The 26,109-nt window shown below is 42.1% G+C and overlaps 1 protein-coding gene across 6 annotated transcripts in view; it reads left to right on the top strand.

The window, feature by feature from the left end:
- The window catches only part of RABGAP1 (RAB GTPase activating protein 1), a 161,680-nt gene that overhangs the window by 125,180 nt on the left and 10,391 nt on the right, over positions 1-26,109 (top strand). For all 6 annotated transcript variants that reach the window (XR_006059090.1, XR_009599743.1, XM_042245725.1 and 3 more), the window contains 7 exons: positions 795-869; positions 4,332-4,457; positions 5,336-5,479; positions 7,015-7,056; positions 7,294-7,422; positions 17,875-17,967; positions 18,588-18,698. Coding sequence is in view for 4 of the 6 variants with exons in the window: in XM_042245725.1 (XP_042101659.1) it covers positions 795-869; positions 4,332-4,457; positions 5,336-5,479; positions 7,015-7,056; positions 7,294-7,422; positions 17,875-17,967; positions 18,588-18,698 (720 nt within the window). In the remaining 2 variants the exon portion in view is untranslated. The remainder of the gene's footprint in view (positions 1-794; positions 870-4,331; positions 4,458-5,335; positions 5,480-7,014; positions 7,057-7,293; positions 7,423-17,874; positions 17,968-18,587; positions 18,699-26,109) is intronic.

Genomic DNA, 26,109 nt, shown 5'->3' with positions numbered 1-26,109 from the left:
ATAATGAGATTATATTGAATTTCAGCTGAATTTATGAAGGCATGTTTACACATATAAACATTGACAGTGTTTGGTGAGTGCCTGGTATGTGTTGATGTGCTGCTAGGTTGAGTAGGGCACCACCCCTGCCCATATGGAGTTAGTAGTCTAGTAGAGAGGAGGGACCTCTAAAATGCAGTGTGTTAAGTGCTGTAATAAGCATACATTTGTAGTAAGTACCAGAGACCTACCGAGGAGAGAAAGAATCCTGGGGAAATGGGATATGTTTAAAACCTTAAGGAAGAGCACGTTTTCCAGGCAGAGAAGAAAGAAAAGCGTGAGCAAAGACAGACAGAATGACACCTTTTTTTTAGTGCTAAAATAATTTTTGCTTAACCTTGCTGCTCCCTGGCTACAGGAAGTGGCGTGACAGGTTTATGTATTGTAAAGAAAAGTTGGGATTGAAGAGAAATGTTTGCATCATTCAGTGACCATCAGAATGCCACAGTGGAGTGGGGGTAGCGCTTTTGAGGTTCCTGTGTTATGTTCAAGTTCCTATAGGGCGACTGTGACTCAAGAGTGACTACATTTGGGACTTCCCAGGTGGTCCGTTGGCTGAGACTCCCAGCTCCCAAGGCAAGGGGCCTAGGTTCGATCCCTGCCTGGTCAGAGAACTAGATCCCCTGTACAACAACTCAAAGACCTCACATGTTGCAACTAAGGCCCAGTGCAGCCAAATAAATATAGTTTTGTGTTTTGTTTTGTTTTGAAGACTGGCTACATTCATTTACACCTCCTGTGGTTTTTTCCCCCAGGCTTATTCTGTGTATGATGAAGAGATTGGGTATTGCCAAGGCCAGTCATTTCTCGCTGCTGTTCTGCTTCTCCATGTGAGTAATTAGGTCTCTGTGTATTTCTTAACACATGTCCTGCCTCAGACTTGATCATGGCTTTGTATTGCCTTTGGGCAGACTCCAGTGCATGAGTGTTAACTCCTATATCTGGAAACCTTTTTCTTAACATAATGTCATCATGGGAGAGAAACATGGTAAAAATAAATGACACTGTTGAAAACTGGTACAAGGATAGAACTTTTTTGATTGCTAGGATAATTGGATAGACTTTAGTCTTGGTTAAACCCTCTGGGGACGTTTTATCTTCTCTGAAGTAGTGGCTGTCATCAGTCTTTGTTTTGAAATTTATTGGGCTAGGAGGGCGAAGTTGGCTTGCTTCTGTGCCATTTTATTCATTCGTTCAGCAAAGACCTTTATCCTCCCCCTTCTTAGTGTTTCTTTAAATCCACGACAGAATTGAAAAATTGTTAAGGTGAACACCTGTATACACTTGACTTAATTTATCAATTCATTATTCTTCCACACTGCCTTCTCTGCATCTCTTTTCCTTCCTTTTTCATACACAACACAGGTGTTTTATATTTTTATGAAAGAATTTTTTGAAATCACTTTTGGATAATAAAAGTAGCAAATATCAGAATACTCCACTCCTAAATACTTATGTATGTACCTCCTGAGGCCCTAACCAGAATATCACAGGCAAGTCTAACAAATCCCGTAATGTCTCACCCACAGCCCACATTGAGTTTTCCCTTTTCACTCAGGGAAGTCCTTTCAGCTCTTTTTTTCCTAACCCAGATCAGTAAAGATTCAAACATCGCATTTGATTGTCATTGCTTTTTATTTTTGTAATCTAAACTGTCCTCTTTGCCTTTTTGTATGTCCCATGCCATTGACAATTTGGAAAATTCAATCAAATTGCCTTGTAAGACATCCCAAGTTCTTGATTTGTCTGATCATTTCTTCATGATTCAAGTTAAAATGCTTGGCAAAAACACCCCACAGATGATGGTAGGGGAGTTTTTGAGCACCTGTCACGGTCTGAACTGTGCTAGGTAGAGATCAGCAGTGAATAAAGTAAACAGATGCATCCTTGTGGATGCAGAGCTAGTTGTAGGCAAAAAAAGCAGTGCAGGTATGTCATTCTTAATTTCGGTGCCTCTGTGAAGGTGCAGTGAGAAGTGTGGTCCAGGGTAATAACAGGTAGCCTCATTCACAGACTTCTCTGGCAAGGTAACCTCTAACAGGAACCCTGAAAAAGGAGAAGGGGCATCCATTCTCTTTTGTACTTTTCTGTATCATTTAACTTTCTTTAAACGTTGTTGCAAAAATAATAGAACTATTTTGAGAACTAGAGTGGAGAGCAGTGCATTCCCGGCAATGAGAATAGGATAGTGTATGGAAGCCCTGAAATGGGGAAAACTTGGCATCTGGAAGGAACTGAAAAGAAGGGCAGTGTGACCGGAGCATCGGCATCAGGAGCCATGGGGAGTGGGGGAGGGAGCTAGAGAGGCCAAGACCAATTTGAAGGAGGGCCGTGGACCCAGGCCCCACAGTCTAGATTTTGTTTCTCTAAGGAGAGGAGGTTGTTGAAGAGGTTTAATCCATTTTGTGTAGGTTGTAATACAAGTGTAACAAAACCACTTTACATCTTCTTGCTATGAACCTAGCTGATTGGTATTGGTAGGCATGCAAAAATTTGACAAAGCTATTATGACATTGATAAAGAAAAAGTCAAGTTTTTTTTTCCCCAGTCTTATTTACATGTAATTGACAAAATTGTGTATATAAGGTGTAAAATGTGATGATTTGATATACTATGCATTGTGAAATGATTCTCACCTTCAGGCTGATTAACACTTCATCATGAGGTCAAGTTTTAAATTTTTGTTTTGTTGTTTTCATCATACTTTAATATCTCAGAGTCTCACCAAGTCTATATGATTTGTCTTTGTTCTCAACTTTAGTGCAAGGACATTTATCCCCATTTAAGTATCACAGCACTTCTAAAATGAGTTTCCTGATCAAATCCCCAGTATCTTGGTTTGAACTCTATGCTGCTTGCCGTTGTGTTTAAAATAAGTGTTTGATTCAGGGCAGGGGCAGATGTGCTGCGTAACATCAGAAATGCCACTCTAGGCAGGCCATGTCTCCCTCAGCGAGTGAAGCGTGAAGTTGTCTTGATGATAAAGACCTCAAAGGTCTGGTCCTTTGCCCCCGAAGCCCTTACCTTTCCAGCAATGATTTGCTGTCCTTTTCTCATTTCATTACTTAGTCTGATTTGCTCTTTAGCTTTGCTTTATTCCCAGTTTCTTTGCTCAGCCCACCGTTGTCATTGTGTTCAACAGAAACCCATTCACCTTCCTGACATTTGAAAAGCTTGCTATGGTCACATCATGCCTTAAGTATTTCCAGTGTTCTTTTTATATTTTGAAAACTAGACATTTGCCAGGTCCTCAAGAAGATATTTTTCTGTAAAGTTACGGAAGATATATAAGTGAGTAGCATCTGTAAATAGAAGTGAAGTGAGGGAGGCTTTTTGTAGTATTTTAAGTGTTACTGCAAGCGTTACTAGAATACCTGAAGCATTACTCCAAACATCAGAATATATAAGGTTCTTCTGTAACTAGCCATGTTTTTAGCAACAATGAGAAAGAAGAACATTTTTACTGAAATGAATTAACAGTTAAGGAAGTAAAATGATTTAACAAAGGTTTCGTGATTTGGGGAAGGTTAAACATATACTCAAGTGTAGTAGGCCTGTTCTTAACTCAGTTCGAATCCTGTCCTCCCTCTAAAGCCTATTCCTAGCTCCCTCTGGAATACTCAGTCTTTTTTGTTCTTGTGTTCCCACTGATCTTTCTAATTCATTTTAGTTATTGTAGGAGATTTAGTTATTTAGTTATTGTGTGAGAGGCTCCTCAAGGACAGCAACAGTGTCTGACATAGAGTAGGCATTATTAAATATTTCCTGGTTGAAAATCGCAATGACGACCCTGTATGCAAGACAGGAAAAAAGACACAGATGTGTATAACGGACTTTTGGACTCAGAGGGAGAGGGAGAGGGTGGGATGATTTGGGAGAATGGCATTCTAACATGTATACTATCATGTAAGAATTGAATCGCTAGTCTATGTCTGACGCAGGGTGCAGCATGCTTGGGGCTGGTGCATGGGGATAACCCAGAGAGATGTTATGGGGAGGGAGGTGGGAGGGGGGTTCATGTTTGGGAACGCATGTAAGAATTAAAGATTTTTAAATTTAAAAAATAAAAAACTAAATAAATAAATAAAATGGGGGGGGGAATAAAAAAATAAATATTTCCTGGTTGAAAGAATGAATGTTATAAAACACAACACAACTGAGATCTGAGTTACTGCATACCACTAAATTTCCTAGTATTCACATAAGAGAGTATAGGGATGAATTTTACACACTGAGAAAACTCCTGTATGTGTTTTTGATCCTCCCACCCCTTCCCTCTTGCCCTATTACAGATGCCTGAGGAACAAGCGTTCAGTGTTCTGGTCAAGATCATGTTTGACTATGGTCTCAGGGAACTTTTCAAACAAAACTTTGAAGATTTGCATTGCAAATTTTACCAGTTGGAGCGCCTCATGCAGGTAAAAAGAGAATCCAGCTTGCATTTGCCGATAAGGGTGCAGGACTGGGAAGAACAGGATTGAAGAAACGGTGCCAAGGAGCAGTGGTGATTCCTTAGCCATCCAGGATCAAGGACAAGTTTAATGTTTTTCATTTCTCTCCATGTAATAATGATGCCAAGATTAATAAGGTGTTAACCCGATGGGTCGGAGAAGGCAATGGCACCCCACTCCACTACTCTTGCCTGGCAAATCCCATGGACGGAGGAGCCTGGTGGGCTGCAGTCCATGGGGTTGTTAGGAGTCAGACACGACTGAGAGACTTCACCTTCACTTTTCACTTTCATGCACTGGAGAAGGAAATGGCAACCCACTCCAGTGTTCTTGCCTGGAGAATCCCAGGGACGGGGGAGCCTGGTGGGCTGCCGTCTCTGGGGTCGCACTTAGTTGGACGCGACTGAGCGACTTAGCAGCAGCAGCAGCAGCCTGATGGGTGTGAGCCAGGTTTTCAGTCCCATAAACACCCAGAAGATCAGATGAGTGTAGGAGCCTTTATTTTAACACAGCAAACTCAGTCAGGAAATACTTACCAAGGCTCTGAAGCTGGCTGATGGGGAATCTCCTAACAAAAGTGAAACAAACTTTCCCAAACATTTCATAACTTAGAAAAACTGTCCTTTCAGATATTCGTCACCATGTGGGGATTCTTCTTCAGAGCTACTTTGTGAACTGAAAACGGAAGCCCAGTGCCAGTTTCATACCAGATGTTAAGTGTTCTTCTGAGCGCTTTTTCAGTTTTTATAAAAACACAAATATATGACGTTTTTGACCTATTGTTGGCAGATTTATGAGCTAAACAGTTGCATATGTGCCTAAAGCTAATCAGTTTGCTATTTCAGGAATACATCCCTGACCTGTACAACCACTTCCTGGACATAAGCCTTGAAGCGCACATGTATGCCTCCCAGTGGTTTCTTACGCTCTTCACTGCGAAATTCCCTCTCTACATGGTCTTCCATATCATCGACCTGCTTTTATGTGAGGTGCGTATCAGAGGCCACCGCACTTAGGCTTTTGTTTGTAGTGTCTCTCCTGTGTCGCAGGCAGTAACTGCCTTGCTCAGAGTGCAGCTCTGTTCCGTATGGCTAATGAGTGCTCCAAACACTATCTCTTTGTTTAAGCTAGGAAGTTTAGGGGTTCGGAGGAGGTGTACCCCCTCTTTTAAAGGACACTTCCTGGAATTTCCACCTGCATTCCCATTTAACCTCTTGTTGGCCAGAACTTAGGTACATGACCATATATCCCTAGCTGCTAAGGATAATTTTTTTTTAAGCTGCCTAGCAATTTTCTTAAACTTGAGAGTCTATTACTAAAAGAAAATAGATATTATAGTAAATAACAATCTTTGCCACAGCTTAGTTTTCTGTTTTGGAGGGTATGCCTAAGAAGAAAAAGCTAATTTCAAAACAATACATGTTTGTTACAGAAAGCGTAAGCAAAATGATGTGAAAATACTTCTGATCCCAGTCTAAAGGAAAACTACTTTTAACCTTTTGATGTATATTCTTTCAGCCTTTTTTGTGTGTGTTTTCATATATGTGTATGTGTAAGTTCTGTGTGGAACAGTTTTTTCATATGGTATATTATGTATATTATGACTTTATATGCATATAAAATGTGACTATGCTTATATGCTATTCAGTAACTATTTTTATCTCATACTTGAATATCTACAGACACATATATCTGTACCATCCTCCTTTTTAATTATCCCATATTTAAAACATACAAAAATCCATTAAAAAATCTGTATCTCTGTCTAGCTTGAAACATAAGAAACAGCATTCCAGAAATATACCATTATTCTTACTTACTGTCAGATATTCCATTCTTTGGATAGATCATAATTTATGTAACTAATTCCTAATCGCAAACCTTTATCTAGTTTTTCACTATTATAGATAACTATTAAGTAATTACTGTGGGTCTGGTGACAGGCTAAGTAACTTAAACTTTCTCAGCTAATTAGCTCAGAAAACTATTGGGAGACTATTAGTTATAGAAACTGAGGCCCAGAAACTTTTAAAGTTTAACTTGGTCAGCAGATGTTGGTGCCTCCCCTCAGCTGTCCTTTGCCCCACCACTCCTAGAATGATTAAATGAAGAAAGGCAGGTTGGAGAGAACCCTGAGCAGTCATTTCTGGGACATAGGAACTCATGGACAGGGTGATTGTTGTCCTTCGAGTGGGCAGTGGAAGAGACACCAGGCATTATTTCATGAGGGATCACAATTTTTATGGCTATTCTTTTAGTTTGGAAGCATAGTATACTTTGGAAAGCATTCTTGAACTGTGAAAATAGCTGTAGAAAAGCCCTTCTCTCATGGGAAACTGGGTCTACCTTAAGTGGTTTTTCAGTGGTGGCCCTGTAATTTTTATTTTCCAAAATATTTTCAAGATACTCCATTTCTTTATTCAAGTTTTTACAATCTCTCTAAAATTGCTGGCTATTCTGAAGACAGATAGCTTAATAGTCCAGTTCTAAACACTGAAAATGTTTTCTGTGTTTTCTCTTTTAGGGGATAAGTGTTATATTTAACGTCGCCCTTGGGTTATTAAAGGTACAGTGCACACTGGTTTGTAAGCTGGGTTATCTGGCGTTTCTAATCTCATTCTAAGCAGCCGCTGTGCTCTAGCACTGTCCCTGACAGTGGACACATGCAGGTCGCTCTAGCCAAGGCTACAAAGTTATCTTCTGGGGATTATAAAGGTGCTGGGATTATGAAATGCTTCTGGAGCATCTTTATAGCAAAAAAGCTTTTTTCCTGTACATGGTTGTGTTTTCTTCTTTCTTCAAGACTTCCAAAGATGACTTGCTGCTGACAGACTTTGAAGGTGCCCTGAAATTCTTCAGGGTTCAGCTCCCTAAGAGATACCGCTCAGAAGAAAATGCAAAAAAACTAATGGAACTAGCTTGCAATATGAAGGTAAAATCATTTTTGCATTAATGTAGATTCTTTTGTTAGTGTCTTGCTCTTCCTGATAAAACCGTCCACATTTATAATACATTGATAATAATGTTTTCCTTTGTATTGTATAAGTTTCTAAATCGTTTCATATGTATTACAGCCTATGAATTAATCTCATTTCTTTCCCCATTTTGAACTCTAGGAAGAGGATTATTATTCCAATTTTGAAGACAAACCAAAATACAAAGCCCCCTAATTTTGTATAGCTAGTTAGTGGCAGAACTCAGGTTTTATGATTTTTATTGTGTCGTCCTTTAACTTTCAGTTTTTGTTGTTGTGATCATAAATTCCCTAAAATGAAAATAATAATACATAAAGGAAACCCATTCACTGTTTATCACTTTCAGTGGAGCATTTATGATTTGTATTATTTTAAGGTTTAAAAAAAAGAATCTCCTTGTGTTCATGTTATGAAAGTTTTGTTTTTAAAGAAGAAAAAATAATTGAGGGAGTTTAGTTTGGAATGTGAAGGGTGGAGGCAAATGGGAGACTGAATAAATAGCTGTATTGAGATGCTTATAGGGTGCATAAGAGGCTGACTGTCACGTTTATTTGCTGTGACTCTAGAGGGTAAAACTGTGACCTCTGTGTCAGGAGAGAAGCTTCACTGTCTACTGCATAGAGCACAGACCTATTTAAGGCACCATTTCCTCATCTGTAAGGTATTGGACTTCTGGTTCTGGTTATATGTCATACTGAGCTAGTTCAGGCTACCCTTCTTTAAACATTTGGAGATGCCAAATAAAGTATGACCCAAGTAATGTTTAAATACCTGGATGAACTTGAAAGGAGAAATGTCCAGGTGCCTGAAACAAAGTAGCTCAAAGCTCCTGTGTGTGATAATAAAAGAGCATCCCAAGGGAATATGGGACCAAACTGTGTGTGAGGATTTTAATGCTCATGAAGTTATGACATGATTTGGGACCTTCCGGAGACAGCTGAAACTGAGTCTCTGCATTACGCTAGGACTATGGCCTGTTTGTAAAAGCAAGAATACGTAAAACTACCTGTTAGACTAAGAAATGGTAGGAATCCTGATGTAAAGTGAATGGGGGATTTGAACAACAAAAAAGGGAAATAGAACTTCCGGAAATCAGCCATTAAAGTTATCATTAAATTTAAATGCTACATACTTAACAAATATCATGGCTAACATTTAATGGTATTTTACCATGTGCCTAAGTGATTAAATGCCATGTGATTAAGTGTTTTTACATGTGAGGATTAACTGCAGTATGTGTACAGTGTTTACCTTAGTGCCAGGTAACGCGTAAGGGTTTAAGAAACAATGGCTACTGCCATGACTATTCCCTTCTTGGATTTTCAGCAGACAAACTCTTTTCAGTAACACTGATGATGGCTTTGTGGAAAGGGCAGAGCCACGTGAGCTCTAAACTTCTTAGAGCTACTCTTTCTACCTGGTTTAGCCATACGGGAAGGTGCTGCCTCTTATTTGCTTATGATTTCTTCCCCTCCCCTCCAAAACCTGCTCCTTTCTCAGTGTCCCTGTCTCCTGTTTGTGGGACCTGGTTGCTCAGGCCTGAAAACGTGATACCGTCCCCTCCTACTCTCTTTCTCACACTTCACATCTTCGTCCTCCGCATCCAAGCCCTGCCATCAGACTACATCCTGAATCTGATCACTTCTCAACCCCTTCATTACCCGTGCCCTAGTCTAATCATCTCTTCCCTTCTCCTCTGGAATTTTCCAGTAGTTTCCTAGGTCCTCCTGCTACCACAGTGGTTTCCTCCCAGACTCTTCTTGATCTCATCTCTCACATGCTTAAAACTCTAACGGCTTCTTATCTCAGAATAAAACTCAAGCGTCCTTCCGTTGGCCTGCAAGACCTGGCACCATCTCCCCTCCAACAGGCTAGTTTCAGCTGCTGCTGCTTTTCCCCCTATGCTTTCCACTTCAGACACCCCAGCCTCCTTACTGTTCTCAAACACACCAAGCTTGTTCCCTCCTCAGACTTTTGTACTGGCTGGTCTCTCTGCCTGTAATGTTGTTCTCCTTGATGCCCACATGGCTTTACCCAAACCTCTTAAGTCTTAGGCTCAGTGAACGTGTCACCAGAGAGGCCTTCTCTAATTACAGTGTCTACGGTAGCACTCCCCCTTTCTTTCCACCCTATCTCCTTATCCTTTTGTATTTTCCACATTTCATTTATTTCTACTTGACATTATTTGTTTGAGTATTGTCTGCATTCCCCTCTACCCGTGCTGCAATTAAGCCTCTGACAGAGGGCACTTTTTTGTTTATTGCTGAATCCCCAGTACAAGAACAGGATCTGACATATAAACATTGGTTGGACAAGTGAATAAGTGACTTTTCTGTTGAGTTTCTTCCAAGTGTTTTACAAAGTAGCATTAACATGGATTTGGGCAAGTCTTAAAAATAGATCTAGCCGAAGGTTTACCTTTTATATTTTCATTAGCTCGAAACACTTTAATAATATATGGATTCTTTATTTCCCAAGTCCGGATGGGAGGTGTCTGATGTCTTTTTTTTCCTTGCCTACACTTCCAAGAAATTAAAGTCGACAAGCCCGCACAGCTCACATTATTATTTGCTTAGATACAAAATTTCTTTTGGTCCTGGAAAGTTCTCTGCATGGTTAGGGTACACTTTGGATGATTTTCCCTACTTGCATATGGCTTCAGGTGAGAAGAATAGTAATTTTTTCTTGAAACTGACTCAGCCTGGAAAACCTGCAGATTCACCAGGACATGAGAGAATGAGCTTTTCTGCTAAAAGGTGGGGTATGGTATGTACAGTTGAGTTAGTGATGATTATTAGTTTTATTCTTGCAGCTATACTTAATACCAAATAATACCAAATAATATTAGCAATACAGGCAATAGCCAATTATTGGCAAAAGACTTCAGTCACAGTGATAATTTGTGTACTCAAAAATAAGAAAAATCATTGGCAAGTTCAGTGATGAACCCTGCATTATGTGGACTGCATGACGGGGAGGGCCTGGGGGGGTGCACAGTGAGTGCATAGGATCTTTGGGTGGTTTCGAGACCCTCTGGACATAGGAAAGGGGATTCCTACCTTGTGAATGGTTTAGAAACTAGCTTTTCAGTTTCTTGGTATAGAATTTAGAAAGGAAATATTGGCTCTGTAACTCATTCAATCCCATTCCATTATTTTTTAATTTAAAAGCAAAGTTGTAACTCCCTTTTTTCAGTTGTACTTCCTGATTAAGATGGGAATTGGGAATGCTTTACCTCCCATGATAGTCCAGGAGACTCTTGTTGTCTTTTGTGTTTTAGCAGTTGCAATGTTGTAATTTCCAATATTTGTATAGATTCTGTAAGAATCTCATTGGTTCCTCACAGTACCCTGTGAGGTGTGAAGGGCAAGTCAAGCATGGAAACTGAGGCTTATAGAAGCCAAGTGACTTACCCAGCTGACACTGATTGGGCAGTGACAAAAGCCCCGTTGGAACTAGGGTCTTCTGACAGCCTGTTGCATGGCTCTTTGCCAAAGGCGACAGGAAGAGTTTGGTGTGGCAGTATCTTAAATGGCCACAAGGTGGGTCTGCTGCCCACACAGTCTGCATTCTCTGTGCTCTGTGTCTTCCTCGTCTCTGTAAATCTTGCTCTGTATCTGTCTTCACTTGCCTCTCTTTTTTTCTTTCTTTCCTGGCCTTTTCTTCTTCCTTTCGTCTTCTTAGTTTTATGAGACTGAATTTTTTTTAATTTCTTGAGGAATTATAGATCCCCTGCTCTTAATCTAAAATTTAGCCATATACATCAGCTCATTTAACTATGGAATTTCTCTTCCTCCATGGGTCAGTGAGCTGAGACAGAAAAAAAATGCTTCCACTTATGATACAAGATCTAAACGCAATTTCAATTTACATTGTTCCAGAAGATCGAGAATGGTTCTAGGAGCCCGGCAGCCCGTGCATCATGTTGAGTGGGGGGAAATGGGGAAAAAATAAATTAGGTCTTTTAAATTTTTGACTCCAGAAATATTTAAGAGCAACTGTTTCTTCGTGTGACTATAATGGAATTTTTAAAAATAAGTCCAGTAAGTGAGGCTTAGAAGAAGCAAGAACCATGCCAAAAGAGATGGCTCTGTGGGTTTCTTAGATCAAGAAGAAAGACTTGACCCTTGTTGTGTAGGATATCCTGCCTAATGTGAAACAGAACGTCTGAACCATTGCTTCATTGAAATTTGTTGTTTAAAACATAAAGTGAATATGCTAGACTTCAAACTACTTGTGAGAAAAGATATTATTGCAAGTAGTAATATCTCTCAATTAATGTAATCCTAACCATTTGCCGTTTGGAGAAACAGAAGACTCTCTGGCATTTAGGAATATTTGCATTCAGGGCATGTTTTTAATCATGAGCTAAAAGCAGTATTTAGTTTGAACTTCACTCTCTGCTCAAATCATTTGTGTAGTTAGTGTTTGTTTGGGTTCTAAGATCTGTGTTTGTAGTGACTGTATTAGTCTTTTTTCTTGATACGTTCATAGCAGCCTTGCATAGTATCTACACATCGTGAATTAATCCTTAGAGTCACTGTGTGAAGTCATTTTATAGATGTGTATACTGAAGCGTCCCTGGTGGCTCAGAGAGTAAAGAATCTGCCTGCAGTGCAGGAGACCTGGGTTTGATTCCTGGGTCGGGAAGATCCCCTGGAGAAGGAAATGGCAACCCACTCCAGTATTCTTGCCTGGAGAATCCCATGGACAGAGGAGCCTGGCGGGCTACAGTACGTGGGGTCGCAAAGAGTCGACACGACTGAGCGACTAACACACTAACACATACTGAAGCTTAGAAAATTGAAGAAAACTCGCAGCCAGCACAAAGTTAGTAAGGGATGGAGTTGAGATTGGATCCCAGGAATTTCAGACTCTGAAATCAATGCTTATCATCACTGTGCTTTACTGTGCCTGGAGGAGTGAATGAATGAGTCAGGCGCCACTTCTGTTGGTCCATTTTTGGCGATACTCGTCATATCATGATGAATACCTCAGTCTCTGTGTCAGTGCTGAAACTTGCCTTTTGTACACGGTAGCTGAGTGCCGTTTTCCGTGTAACTAGACCAGGCTAGTTTTATGTCTTTGCTTGTTCTACCTTTTAGAATTGGATTTCATGAGGAAGCTTCTGAGTGGTTACTCTCTTTCTCTGCAGTAAACCCTGAAGTTTGCTGGTTATTGAAAGGGTAGCAGTGGTTACTACCTTCTTATTCTAATAAGTTCCTCTGCTTTAGTCCTTATCTATGTTTGAGTCCTCTGCTAATAACTTGCTGATTGCACTTTAGGAAAATACTCTGATGGTAGAACAAGGATGCCTAATTCTATTTAGTAATTTTTGAGGGAGTTTGAGTCTAAACTGTTAGAACAAATTAAATAAAAAGACTCAGAAATAGAGTGTTGATTTGTTTCAAGTGGTTTTAAGTGCAGGCATTGGAGTCCCACCGACCTTGGCTCTCACCCTGGTTCTGCCTCTGCTTTGTGACCTTAGGTAGGTTAGCACAACAGGTTGTAGAGAAAGAAATAAGGTGATGCCTTTAACATCACAGCTGCTCTGTGACACACCAGTGCTCTTCTGGCCCACCAGGTTTGGATCTCCTCTGCCCAGATACCTGCTTTGCTTAAGTCAGTTCATGTCAACGAGCATTTGTAGATTGTCTTCTATGCCAAGAATACACTGAGCTCAGCTACAGAGAGGAATAAGAAACAAGAACCACCCCAGATTTGTTTTCTTATGCTGGCGCTGTGACTGAACAGACTGGGTCTTTTACTTCAGACAAGTCACTTTACCTGTCTAGGGCTCCATTCCCCAGGGCGTGCAGTAGGGGGTCCTCACTGCCCCCTACAGCAGTGAGGGTGATGATCCCTGCTGTACCCATCTCAGAAAGTTGTTTGGAGGATTAAAGAAAATAGGAAGCGTAGAGGTTAGCTTGCCAGTCCTACGTGAATCTCAGGGTCTTCTATTCACTAACTGAAAAGGGAAGATGGACTTGTGCTAGATTTCTGTGTTTAGCATTGAGGACTCTGGGGTCAGGAGCTCCTTCCTGTGTACCCACTCACCCACACAACATAGCTCCACCCCTGCCGCGCAGAGCTGCCAGCCTGCAGGCTCTCTCCTGCACTGGATTTTCTGAGTCCAGCCCCGCAGGGATTCTGGCCTTTGCAAGGGTCTCTGAGCCGAACTTTAAACTCAGCTCCTGTTTCCTACCAGCAGCCTGTTTGCTACTCTTCTGTGTTAAATGGACTTTGTTTGAGTGGCTCCCTGTCTGCAGCACATGCCCAGCAGATGGCTGCCTCAGATTCAGGGCAAGGATGCAGATAAGAAGAAGTCATAGCAACTCTTTATTTAAAAGACTTCACTGTGTGCCAGGTCCTCTTCTCCGCTCTACATGTGTGTTCTGTCATTCGATCCTCACAACAGCACTTCTCATAAGGACAGTTGGGGTTTTCCCAGATGAGGACCCTGAGGCTGAGATAAGGTAGCTTGCCCTCAGTCACACAGTTAGTCATCGGTGGAGTCAGGACTCAAGCCTTGCTCGGTGCACGCTCTAGGTGGCCAGTAGTTCTGTCTCCCTCCCACCCAGGCCAGCAGCATGGGCCAGAACATCCCTGTCTATTCCAGGGGCTGGTCAGGGGCCAGCTTTCCCAGGGGAAGTAGCACGTGTTTTAAGAGAGAACCTTATCCACTTCCTATGACAGATTAATGACAAGTGAGTGACCAAGGAAAAGGTGTTTTAGGCTGATTTTTTTTTTTTTTTTAACTTCTACCAAAATATCCAACTGGCATGTTCCAAGTGTCCACCTTCTCTCTAATTCAGGGTTTCTTAACCTGGGACTATGGATGGGCCTCAGGGAGCCCATGAGCCCTCTGAAATGGTATGTAGAATGTGTTATTGCTGGGAGCGAGGTAGGGGTGGAGTTAGCATCTATACTTTTTAGTGGGAACCTTGGCTCTCAGGATATTCAAAGTGATGCCGTCTCAAACAGTGTTAAGAATCTTGTACTAATTGAGATGAGGTATACAGTTGGTTTTCCCTAAATTGCAGTAGCCTTAGCCCAGGAAATGATTAGAATTTTTTCCTCCTTGAAAGTACATTTAAACAGATTTCAAATTTAACCTTCTTGCAGGGCAAATGTGTGAAACTGTGACTTCCACAGCCTTCTGATGGGAGTCAGCCAACAGTGGGTGTGATTTGGAGCTCAGGGGCTTATTCCATCACTTCTGTTTTTCTTGAATTCAGTTAAAATTGCAGTTGTGAAAGTAAGAGAGACAAAATGAATCTTGGACTTTTAAGGGGCGGGAGCTGTGTCTCTTCATTAAGTATTTTCATGTTTCCTGTGTACCAGGCATTAGGAGTTTCACAGTGCAGAGTTCCTGCCCTTGTGGAGTTTGCATATCCTGATCTATATATATTTTTGTATCGTTAATGCCTAGCAAAGAACATTGCACATAGTGGGGCTCAACTACTGGATAAATAAATGCCCCTTCTTGCATCCTTATTAGATTAAAAAAAGGAAGGCCTTTGGCTTTGATTTGTTCAGCAGCTGACTATTAAGTGCTGATTATGTTCCAGGCATTGAGCTGGGCACTAGAGATATGCTGCTAAGCAGAACAGATGTGGCCTTTTTCCTAGTGGGAAGACAGACAGTCGAGTAAGCGCATAAATAAATAATCGTGGACTTGGACAGGTACCATGGAGGATTTGGCTCTATGCTATGAGAATATATAATGAAAGACTTAGCCTGATGGGGGAAGAGGGTGTCAGGAAGGGTTCACTAAAGAAGTGATCTGGAGCTCTGATCTCATAGGTGAACAGGAGTGATCCGGACACCAGGCTGCACAGGCCGAGGGACCAGGCTTGAAGCGTCCATTGGCTTTGGTTGCCATTTCCATTTAGAAGACAGGTCAGTGCTAAGGGATGGAGTGAGGGGTCGTCTCTCCTTCATTTAGCAAGCATTCCTGGGCACTCTCTTTGTGCAGAGCAGGGACAGCAGCAAGTGAGGCCTGTCTCTGACCTGGAGAAGGCGCTAATGATGGGGTACGCAGGCTGAGAGGCACTGGTCTCTCCTGGGTGCAGCCTCATAAAGACACTTGAGTTGCTGCTTTTCCTATTGACACTTCTCATTCCTCACTCAGTTATCAGGCATCAGTCTTAATGAGTCTCTGACTCAGAGGCAGCTTGAGCCAGTTGACTATACAGCCACGCACTCTGGAAGTCAGAGTCAGCTATGAACCCACTGTGAGCAATGTTGTGTTTATTTTTCGTTTGTGATGGGGTTGGGGTTAAGGCATTTAAGGGAAAGAGGGAGGAAGAGAGACAGAGAATTGAGGCTGAAAATTAGGAAAGCAGTCAGAGCTCCGGAGCAGCGCCGTCCGTGGAGAGAATGCCAGAGCTCTGTCTCAGAGGAGCCCAACTTATGAGCATTGTTTTTAAACAGCAGTCATGTTGTTAACTCAGTTATAAATGTAATTTGTCCTCAATGCAGAAAAAGTGGAAAACCTAGTAAACACACAGAGAAATGCCCATGTCCTGTCACAAAAATGTAAGAACCAGGTGAGATAACACGTGTACAGAGTCTGGCACTCACAGGGCGCTCATCACACACCAGCTTCTGTTATGAAGCTGAGGGGGACCCACCCTTTTACTCTAAGAATGAGATATTTATAATAAGGGATAATGAGATGTAGAAGACAGTATTTTGTAACTAGCCAAATGTATGGTTATGGAGGAAATGTTCATTCTTTGTCACCACAGCAGGAGAATGAAAAGTCGAAGGATCCTGAAGACCCGTGAGGATGTTTTATAGGGTTTGGCATCAGCTTTTCTTTTTCACAAAGCAGTTGAGGAGCCTTGTATCTCTGCCCGCCCTTTGTCATTTACACAGACTGACAGGAGAGAGTACTGGGAGGAAGTGTTGGCCGCCCACAAGCCTCAGTTTTCTGTCCCTCTACTATTGATTTGTTCAGATTGTTTATGAATTTACAGATTACGCCAATGTTTTATTTGGGTGCTTTCTTTGTGAATCAGTTACACACATAATAAACATTCGTCCCAGCATTAGCCTTAAACCACAGAAGATCTGGGCTTAGGGGTGCCACTTTCCCGCTGCAGCCTCACCCCAGTGGTGTTTAGTGGTCATCTTTATAGCCTGCAGCGAGGGCATAGTGCTGGTAGGCTCCTGGCTACCTCCCTTTGGGCAGCAGCCAAACTCCAAGAGTAATCTCTGATTGGGCATACCTGTAAACAGACGACTGGGGCAGGTGTCCACAGAATCAGTGGTAGGGGAACACCAGGCAGCTCAAGTGAGACAGGAAGGGAAGAATGAGCAGGGACTAGCAGAGGCCGACACGGGCCTGCTGCAAGCTCGGGCCTGTCCTGTCCCCTTTCTGCACCTCAGGTTTTCATCTGTAAAATAAGGATGTTGGACTAGACTAGCCCTGAGATGCCTAATTAGCCTGGAAGGTGTTAGTCGCTCGGTCATGTTCAATGCTTTTGCAGCTCCGTGGACTGTAACACACTCCATGGACTGAAACCCGCCAGGCTCCTCTGGCCATGAAATTCTCCAGGCAAGAATACTAGAATGGGTGGCCATTTCCTTCTCTGGGGGATCTTTCCAACCCAGAGACTGAACCCTGGTCTCTTGCATTGCAGGTGGATTCTTTGCCATCTGAACCACCAGGAAGGCCCAATTAACCTGAAACTGGGGGCTAAAAGTTAGGTGTGTGAGTCAGCAGTATAGCAGTTTGCAGTAGTCGGTAAGAACAAGCTTGAGAGAAAGAGGACAGTAGTTCAGTGAGATGGAAGAATTTAAGGGCAGAGAGAAGTATGCCTGTTTGAAGGCAGCACAGAAGGTGCTAATGGAAAGGAAAGTGTTAGAAGGTAGATAGTGAGGTGGCTACAGCTTGGACTTCGGATGGTGTCTAACGGCCTGGCACAAATCCTGGATCTGCCAGTCCCTAACTGAGTGGCTGTGGTCAAGTTACCTAACTTCTTACTTCTCAGTTAAGTTGCCTACAAATTGAGGCCATTAATACCACACCTTGTGGAGAGGTTGTGAGGTCAGAGAATGAAAGCACCTGCAGCGTTGCTGGTATGTGCTGAAGAAAATGGTGCCTGAGGAGGAGGGAAAGAACGAATAATCAGACCTAGAGCTCAGATAGGAGGGGTCATCTGTTGGATGTTCATTCTGACACCCATGGTAAAATCTTCAGGAACCAATTATCTGCCCCCCCCCCCAAACCCCTCAATTTGAGTAAGAATTTTAGTTTCTGGGCTTATGTGCAGGAAGTAACCACTTTGGTGGTCAACTTGGGATGCCAAGGTCAGTAGAGATCTTGGTCTTCAGTGCAAGCCTTGAAGCACCCACCTCTTCCTGATGCTTTTTAATTTATGCTGTGTTCTATCCTACAGATTAGTCAGAAGAAGTTGAAAAAATATGAAAAAGAATATCACACCATGAGGGAACAGCAGGCCCAACAAGAAGACCCCATCGAGCGATTTGAGGTTTGTTTATGGCCTAAGTGATGTGAAGTGCCTTCAGCCTTTCACTTCAGAAAATTGTGCCTATAGTTAACTTTAGTGAGTTCTGTTTAAAATTTAGTTTCACTGTTTTTAGGTTCCAGTTACAGTTTGAGTTTGCAAAAGAGAAAGCAAGACTTGCTTCGCTTCTTGCTAGTTGTCTAGTTGGTTACAATTCTATGGGCTTTTGTCACAGTTAGGGGCTTCCCTTGTGGCTCAGTCGGTAAAGCGTCTGCCGACAATGCGGGAGACCCGGTTCGATCCCTGGGTCGGGAAAATCCTCTGAAGAAGGAAATGGCAACCCACTCCAGTACTCTTGCCTGGAAAATCCCATGGACGGAAGAGCCTGGTAGGCTACAGTCTATGGGGTCGCAAAGAGTCGGACACGACTGAGTGACTTCACTCACTCACTCACTCAGCTGCCTGACAGTTAGTTGAATCAGTGGAGACAGCAAGGAAGGAACTGTTGCTTGGCGGCACACTGGGGCCAGCCACATCTCCCCGGATGCCCATCGGTCTCAGCAATTAGTTTTGAGGGTTAACCTGAAAAGTTGTCATTTCCATCTGATCTTTATGTTTGCAACTGGTTTCTCCCCACCCATCAGCGAGAGAATAGGCGCCTACAAGAAGCTAACATGAGGTTGGAACAGGAAAATGACGACTTAGCCCATGAGCTGGTGACCAGCAAGATTGCACTGCGGAAAGACCTGGATAACGTAAGTCTCCCTTGTCTGAAAAGATGCTTGCATTGAGACCCTTCTCCCTTAATCAGGTGAAATCCTGAAGTTTTCGTGTTTATTCTAGTGTTTCCCTCTTAGGAGGACCTCTTGTCGGTACTGTTCCTCCCTTTCCTTCAGGGGTCATTGATGATCTCATTAAGCCCTCCTTTCCACACTCTTCTCTCATTATACGTGCAGTCCCTGAACACCTCTCCAGACATTGATTGAAAGACCTCTTTGGCTGATTCTTAAGTTATTACAGTTGTCAGTAGCATTTAATCACTGTAATTTCCTTAACTTACCCCTAAGACATGAACAGATTTTGTCATCCTGGATATCATGTGCCTTTTGCATAACCATTGCCAGTTGTAATAATGCCCAGTGCCTCCACAGCTTGTGATTTCATCAGGAATCTCTGCTGGCAGATGTTCTGTTTTTCTTTGCTTCTCTTAATCTTGAAAAGTTTGAGTTGATGGCATTCCTGGCAGGGTGTTGTCCATTTTCTGTACTGCAGGCTTCCCATAGTGTACTCTCTCATTCATGGTTGAGGTCAGATGTTGGCAGACTTTTTCTATAGAGAGACAGACATGACTTGGTGGGCCTTGTGGTCTCTGTTGCAACTATGTAACTCTGCCATTGTCACAGAAAGGAGCCATGGGCAATAAAACAGATGAGCATGGCGGTGTTCCACTAAAACTTTATTTAGGAGAATAGGTGGCAGGCTGGATTTGGCGCTTGGACAGAGTTTGGCAGCACCTGACTTAGATTTTCCTGTCAGTTTTCTGCTCATTGATTTTTCTAGAGACAGGCTTAGACTGTTGAGGGTTAACAAGGAACTTACATAATATGTTGAACCCCATAGGATATATGAACTTCACAAGGTCTTGACATCTACCAAACATGTATGAAAATCCTGTGTGCTACTGTATTTCTTCAGCCTCCTTAGATTCTCCAAGTGATTCGTGCATCAGATGAAGAGAAAGAGATGGCGGTATCTACTGGTTCATATTACTTCTCTTAGAGAGGAAGGCACCCAGGAAGAAGCAGAGCCAGGAATATAACCCAAGTGCATCTAATCGGAATGCCCAGGCTTTATCTGTGATGCCACACTGCCTCCAGAGTAAATATGAAATAAGAAGCTGTGATTTGATATCGTAACTACACCAAAAATATACTGACATCTTTCAGAGTGTTTCCTAAACCCTTAAGGAGTTCCAGGTGCTGCACAGTGCTCTGTACTTAATGTTAAACCCTCCAGGAAACCCTTGTGAAAGGGATACAGTTTAACTGAGGAGGCCAGAAGAGGCTAAATGTCTTACACAGTCCCAATGTTAATCAGCGGAGAAGGCAATGGCACCCCACTCCAGTACTCTTGCCTGGAAAATCCCCTGGATGGAGGAGCCTGGTGGGCTGCAGTCCATGGGGTCGCTAAGAGTCGGACACGAATGAGTGACTTCACTTTCACTTTTCACTTTCCTGCATTGGAGAAGGACATGGCAACCCACTCCAGTGTTCTTGCCTGGAGAATCCCAGGGACGGGGGAGCCTGGTGGGCTGCCATCTATGGGGTCACACAGGGTCGGACACGACTGAAGCGATTTAGCAGCAGCAGCAGCAGTGTTAATCAGTGGCAGAGCCCTTAGATTGAAACCCAGCTGGCCTGACACTCCTGGCTCAGAGGAGCAGGACCCCTGCTGCCTCTTGAGCTCAGAAATAGCAAACTGAGGTCCCAAGTCCAGCCATCACGAGTGCCGAGAAGATAGATGTTTTTGCACTAAACATTGAGTCCCTTTCCAAGTTAGTTTTCTCTCATTTCTGTTGGATCATCACTGAAAATCAGGTAGGTGCTGAAGTGAAGAATGTGCGGTCTTTTCACCAGTATTTGACTTTAGGGTGTTAGATTTTTGAAAGAACTTCATGCCTTTTCATACTTCCCTTTCTGCATCCCAGAGAAAAGCTCTGGTTTGTGGCTTAAAGGATTTCCAGAACCCTCATTGTATTTCCAGTTAATTTTCTGTCATTTTTGTTATTCCTCACCTGTCATTTCTGTGACTCGTCCATCACACAGCAGCTATGGAGGAATCCCCAGTCAGCCACTGAGTCTGTAGGTGACCCCATCCAAGCCTTCTCCTCTATGAAATGGGGCCTGACATTGGTGCTCAAGACTGAGGGAACCTGTGTAAGGCCCCGTCTGCGCCCTCTCCTGCATGGCTGCCCTCTACACTGAGACCACATAATGTGAGAGCGATGGAAACAGACTTAGTGGCACACCTGCTGGGATTTGAATTCTGGCTCCCCTGCATTCTAGTTCTCTGACCTTGAGCAAGTTGCAAGCTTTCCCCATTGCATTACTTTGGGCTCTATCAGAAATCGATTGACCCTGTATGTACGGGTCTCCTTGATTCTCTCTCTGCTCCATTGATGTATATGTCTCTCCTTATGCCAGTACCACACTGTTTTAACTATTGCAGCGTTACCAATCTTCAGATCAGGTCATGTGAATCCTCCAACTTTGTGTTTTGTTTTTTTTTAATAGTTTGGCTATTGTAAGTAAGTTGCATTTATATATACGTAAGAGAATCAGTTTCTCAACTTCTAAAAATAAAAGCCTTCTGGGATTTTGAGTGGGGTTGTGTTGAATCTATAAATCAGCTTGAGGAGTACTAACATCTAAATAATCCTTGGACGTTCCAGTCCATGATTATGGTACAGTTTTCATTAATTTAGATCGTATTTAGTTTTGTTTACAAGATGTGCACATGGTTTGATCTGTTATTACGGGCATCATTTTCTTCATTGAATTTTCCTATTGTTAGTCTCTAGAAATACAGGTGTTTACTTGACTTTGTATCCTGTGACCTTGCTAAATTCACTTAACTCTGGTAGCCTTCTTGTTTGTTTTTTAGGATTTTCCACATACATAATCATATCATCTCTGAATAAAGACAGTTTTACTTCCTTTCAAGCCATTCTGCCTTTTTCCCCTTGCCTTCCTGCACAGACTAGGACCCTGGGAACAATGTTGGATGTGAGAGTGGGCCTTGTTCCAGATGTTAGCTCCAGGTTTTCTGTAGATCAAGCTGAGGAAGTTCTCCTTTCTTCCTATTTGCTGAAAGTTGTTATCATGAGTGGCTGTTAAACTTGGTCAAATGCTCTTCCTGCATCTGTTGAGGTGATTATTTGCTGTTTTTCACTGTATGCAAACTCTGCGTTCGTAAGAAACTTGAGGTTTTCTTTTTTTAAAGATTTTTATTTGTATTAAAGATTTTTGTGTTCCAGATGAATATTTGTGTATAGGGTTTCATTAATGTTTTAATATGGGTTTGATATCAGGGAAATGCTGGCCTTCTAAAGTGAACTGGGAAGTATTCCCTAATGTTTTTTAAGGCTTTTATGTGGAATTGTTATTTGAGTGAATCTTTGATTTAATATCCTAGTGAGGGCACATGACCCTGGAGTTTTCTTAACCGGAAATTATTTAATTATAATTTCAGTTTATTTTCAGATACAGAGCTATTTAGATTTCCTAAATCTTCATGTGTAGATCCTTATAGTCTGTGCCTTTCAAGTGATTTATCCATTTCATCTTAGTTGTCAAATGTATTGGCATAAAAAAATCATTGATATTCCTTCATTCTTTTGATGTTTATAGGATCTGTTGAAGCCTTCTCTCTTTTATTCCTGATATGGGTAATTTGTGTCTTTTGTCTTTTTTCCTTATCTAACTAGAAGTATATCAACTGTGTTGATCTCTTTAAAACCCAGCTTTTGGTTTTGTTGACTTTTTTCCTTTTTGTTTTATTGATTTCTGCTTTTTATTATCTGCTTCTCCTTTTCTTTTGGTTTAACCTGCTCTTTTTCTAGCTTCTTAAAGAGGAAACTTAGTCATTGATTTGGACCTTTAGTCTTTTTAAAAAGACTGAGGCACTATTTCAGCTACATCTCACACATTCTGATGTGTTGTGTTTTTATTTTCATTCAATTCTTATGATTTCTTTGATCTCTGAGTTAATTAGTAGTGTGTTGTTCAATTTTTAACTATTAGGGGTTTATCCCAGAAGTTTTTCTGTTCGTTGATTTGTGATTTAATTCATTTGTCATCAGGGTACATACTTTTCCTGATTGTAATACTTCTAAAGCATTCTTTTGCCAAAGAATGTTCAAACTGCTGTATAAGTGTGCTCATTTCACATGCTAGCAAGGTTATGCTCAAAATCCTTCAAGCTAGGCTCAGCAATACATGAACCAAGAACTTCTAGATATACAAACTGGGTTTAGAAAAGGCAGAGGAACCAGAGATTAAATTGCCAACATTTGTTGGATCATGGAAAAAGCAAGGGAATTCCAGAAAAAAACATCTACTTTTGCGTCATTGGCTATGCTAAAGCCTTTGACTCTCTGCTATACCAGTGTCTGTGGGTCACAACAAACTGTGGGAAATTCTTAGAGATGGGAGTACCAGATCACCTCACCTGTCTCCTGAGAAACCTATGTGCAGGTCAAGAAGCAACAGTTAGAACTGGACATGAAACAGCTGACTGGTGCAAAAGGAATACAACAAGGCTGTATATTGTCTCCCTGTTTATTTAACTTACGTGCAGAGCACATCAGGCCAAATGCCAGGCTGGGTGAATCACAAGCTGGAATCAAAATTGCCAGGAGAAATACCAACAACCTTAGATATGTAGAAGATACCACTCTAATGGCAGAAAGTAAAGAGGAACTAAAGAGCTTCTTGAGGGTGAAAAAGGAGAGTGGAAAAGCTGGCTTGAAACTCAACAGTCAAAAAACTAAGATCATGGCATCCGGTTCCATCAGTTCAGTTCAGTCACTCAGTCGTGTCTGACTTTTTGCGAACCCATGAATCGCAGCACAGCACGCCTCCCTGTCCATCCCCAACTCCCAGAGTTCACCCAAACTCATGTCCATCGAGTCGGTGATGCCATCCAGCCATCTTATCCTCTGTCGTCCCCTTCTCCTCCTGCCCTCAATCCCTCCCAGCATCAGAGTCTTTTCCCATGAGTCAACTCTTCACATGAGGTGGCCAAAGTACTGGAGTTTCAGCTTCAGCATCATTCCTTCCAAAGGAAGCCCAGGGTTGATCTTCAGAATGGACTGGTTGGATCTCCTTTCAGTCCAAGGGAGTATCGGAATTTCAGCTTCAGCATCAGTCCTTCCAATGAACACCCAGGACTGATCTCCTTTAGGATGGACTGGATGGATCTCCTTGCAGTCCAAGGGACTCCCAAGAGTCTTCAACACCACAGTTCAAAAGCATCAATTCTTCAGTGCTCAGCTTTCTTCACAGTCCAACTCTCACATCCATACCTGACCACAGGAAAAACCATAGCTTTGACTAGACAGACCTTTGTTGGCAAAGTAATGTCTCTGCTTTTGAATATGCTATCTAGGTTGGTCATAACTTTCTTCCAAAGAGCAAGCATCTTTTAATTTCATGGCTGCAGTCACCATCTGCAGTGATTTTGGAGCCCAAAAAATAAAGTCTTGACACTGTTTCCACTGTTTCCCCATCTATTTCCCATGAAGTGATGGGACCGGATGCCATGATCTTCGTTTTCTGAATGTTGAGCTTTAAGCCAACTTTTTCACTCTTCTCTTTCACTTTCATCAAGAGGCTCTTTAGATCCTCTTCACTTTCTGCCATAAGGGTGGTGTCATCTGCATATCCGAGGTCATTGATATTTCTCCTGGCAATCTTGATTCCAGCTTGTGCTTCTTCCAGCCCAGTGTTTCTCATGATGTACTCTGCATATAAGTTAAATAAGCAGGGTGACAATATACAGCCTTGACGTACTCCTTTTCCTATTGAAACCAGTCTGTTGTTCCATGTCCAGTTCTAACTGTTGCTTCCTGACCTGCATATAGGTTTCTCAAGAGGCAGGTCAGGTAGTCTGATATTCCCATGTCTTTCAGAATTTTCCACAGTTTATTGTGATCCACATAGTCAAAGGCTTTGGCATAGTCGATGAAGCAGAAATAGATGCTTTTCTGGAACTCTGTTGCTTTTTTGATGATCCAGCGGATATTGGCAATTCACTTCATAGTAAATATAAGGGGGAAAAATGGAAGCAGTGACAGATTTTATTTTCTTGGGCTCCAAAATCACTGCGGACAGTGACTACAGCCAAGAAATTAGAAGATGCTTGCTCCTTGGTAGGAAGTGAAAGTGGAAAGTGAAAGTGTTAGCCATTCAGTCATGTCGAACTCTTTGCAGTCCCATGGACCATAGCCCACCAGGCTCTTCTGTCCATGGAATTCTCTGGGCAAGGATCCTGGAGTGGGTAGCCAGATCCTTGGAGGAAAAGCCGCGACAAATCTAGACAGTGTATTAAAAAGCAGAGACATCACTTTGCTGACAAAGGTCCTTATAGCGAAAGCTGTGTTTTTTTTCCAGTAGTCGTGCATGAATGTGAGTTGGACCATAAAGAAGGTTGAGCGCTGAAGAATTCTTGGTTTCAAATTGTGGTACCAGAGAAAAGACTCTCGAGAGTCCGTTGACAGCAAGATCAAACCAGTCAATCCTAAAGGGAATCAACTCTGAATAATCATTAGAAGGACTGTTGCTGAAGCTGAAGCTCTATTACTTTGGCCACTTGATGCAAAAAACCGACTCATTGGAAAAGACCCCGATGCTGGGAAGGATTGAGGGCACAAGAAGGGGGTGACAGAGGATAAGACAATCAGCTAGCATTACCAACTCAATGGACATGAATTTGAGTTGACTCTGGAGAATAGTGGAGTACATGGGAGCCTGGCATGCTGCAGTCCTTGAGGTCACAGAACTTCAGACAGGACTTAATGCGTGAACAGCAACATGAAAAGCATACTTCTGCTTTATTGGAGGGCTTTCCGTGGCCCGTTTGGGTTGAATGTGCCACATGTTCTTGGAACGTGTGTCCTGTTGTTGTAGGTGGAGTGTTGTGTAAACATCACTTCGATCCAGTTGACTCACTGTTGGTTAAATCTCCCGTAGACTTGCCGCTTATCTCCTTGTTTATTCTATCATTTACTGAGAGAACAGTGAGGAAATGTGTAACTCTGTGCCCTAATCTGTTTCTCCTTTCCATTATGTCAGTTTTTGTTTCTTTTAATTTGACTTTATGAAGAGATTTCAAGTTTCAAGGAGTGACTCTTGGTGCTATGGAATGTCCCTCTTTGTCGTTGGTGATACTCTGTTCTGAAATCTACTTTGCCTGATACTAATATAGCCATTCCAGCCTTCATAGTATTGCATGGTATATCCTTTTCCATTCTTTTTTTAATATATCTATGTCTCTATATTTAAAATGGGATTTTGTTACCAGCATATAGTTGGATCTTGCTTTTTCAAATTCCATCTGACAGCCTCCTTTTAACTGCAGTGTTTAGACCAGTCACATTTAATGTAA

Source organism: Ovis aries, chromosome 3 (genome assembly GCF_016772045.2).
Source record: "Ovis aries strain OAR_USU_Benz2616 breed Rambouillet chromosome 3, ARS-UI_Ramb_v3.0, whole genome shotgun sequence".
Taxonomy (NCBI): domain Eukaryota; kingdom Metazoa; phylum Chordata; class Mammalia; order Artiodactyla; family Bovidae; genus Ovis; species Ovis aries.
The sequence above is the reverse complement of the archived record's forward strand: the minus strand, read 5'-3'. Positions and strand labels throughout refer to the sequence as shown.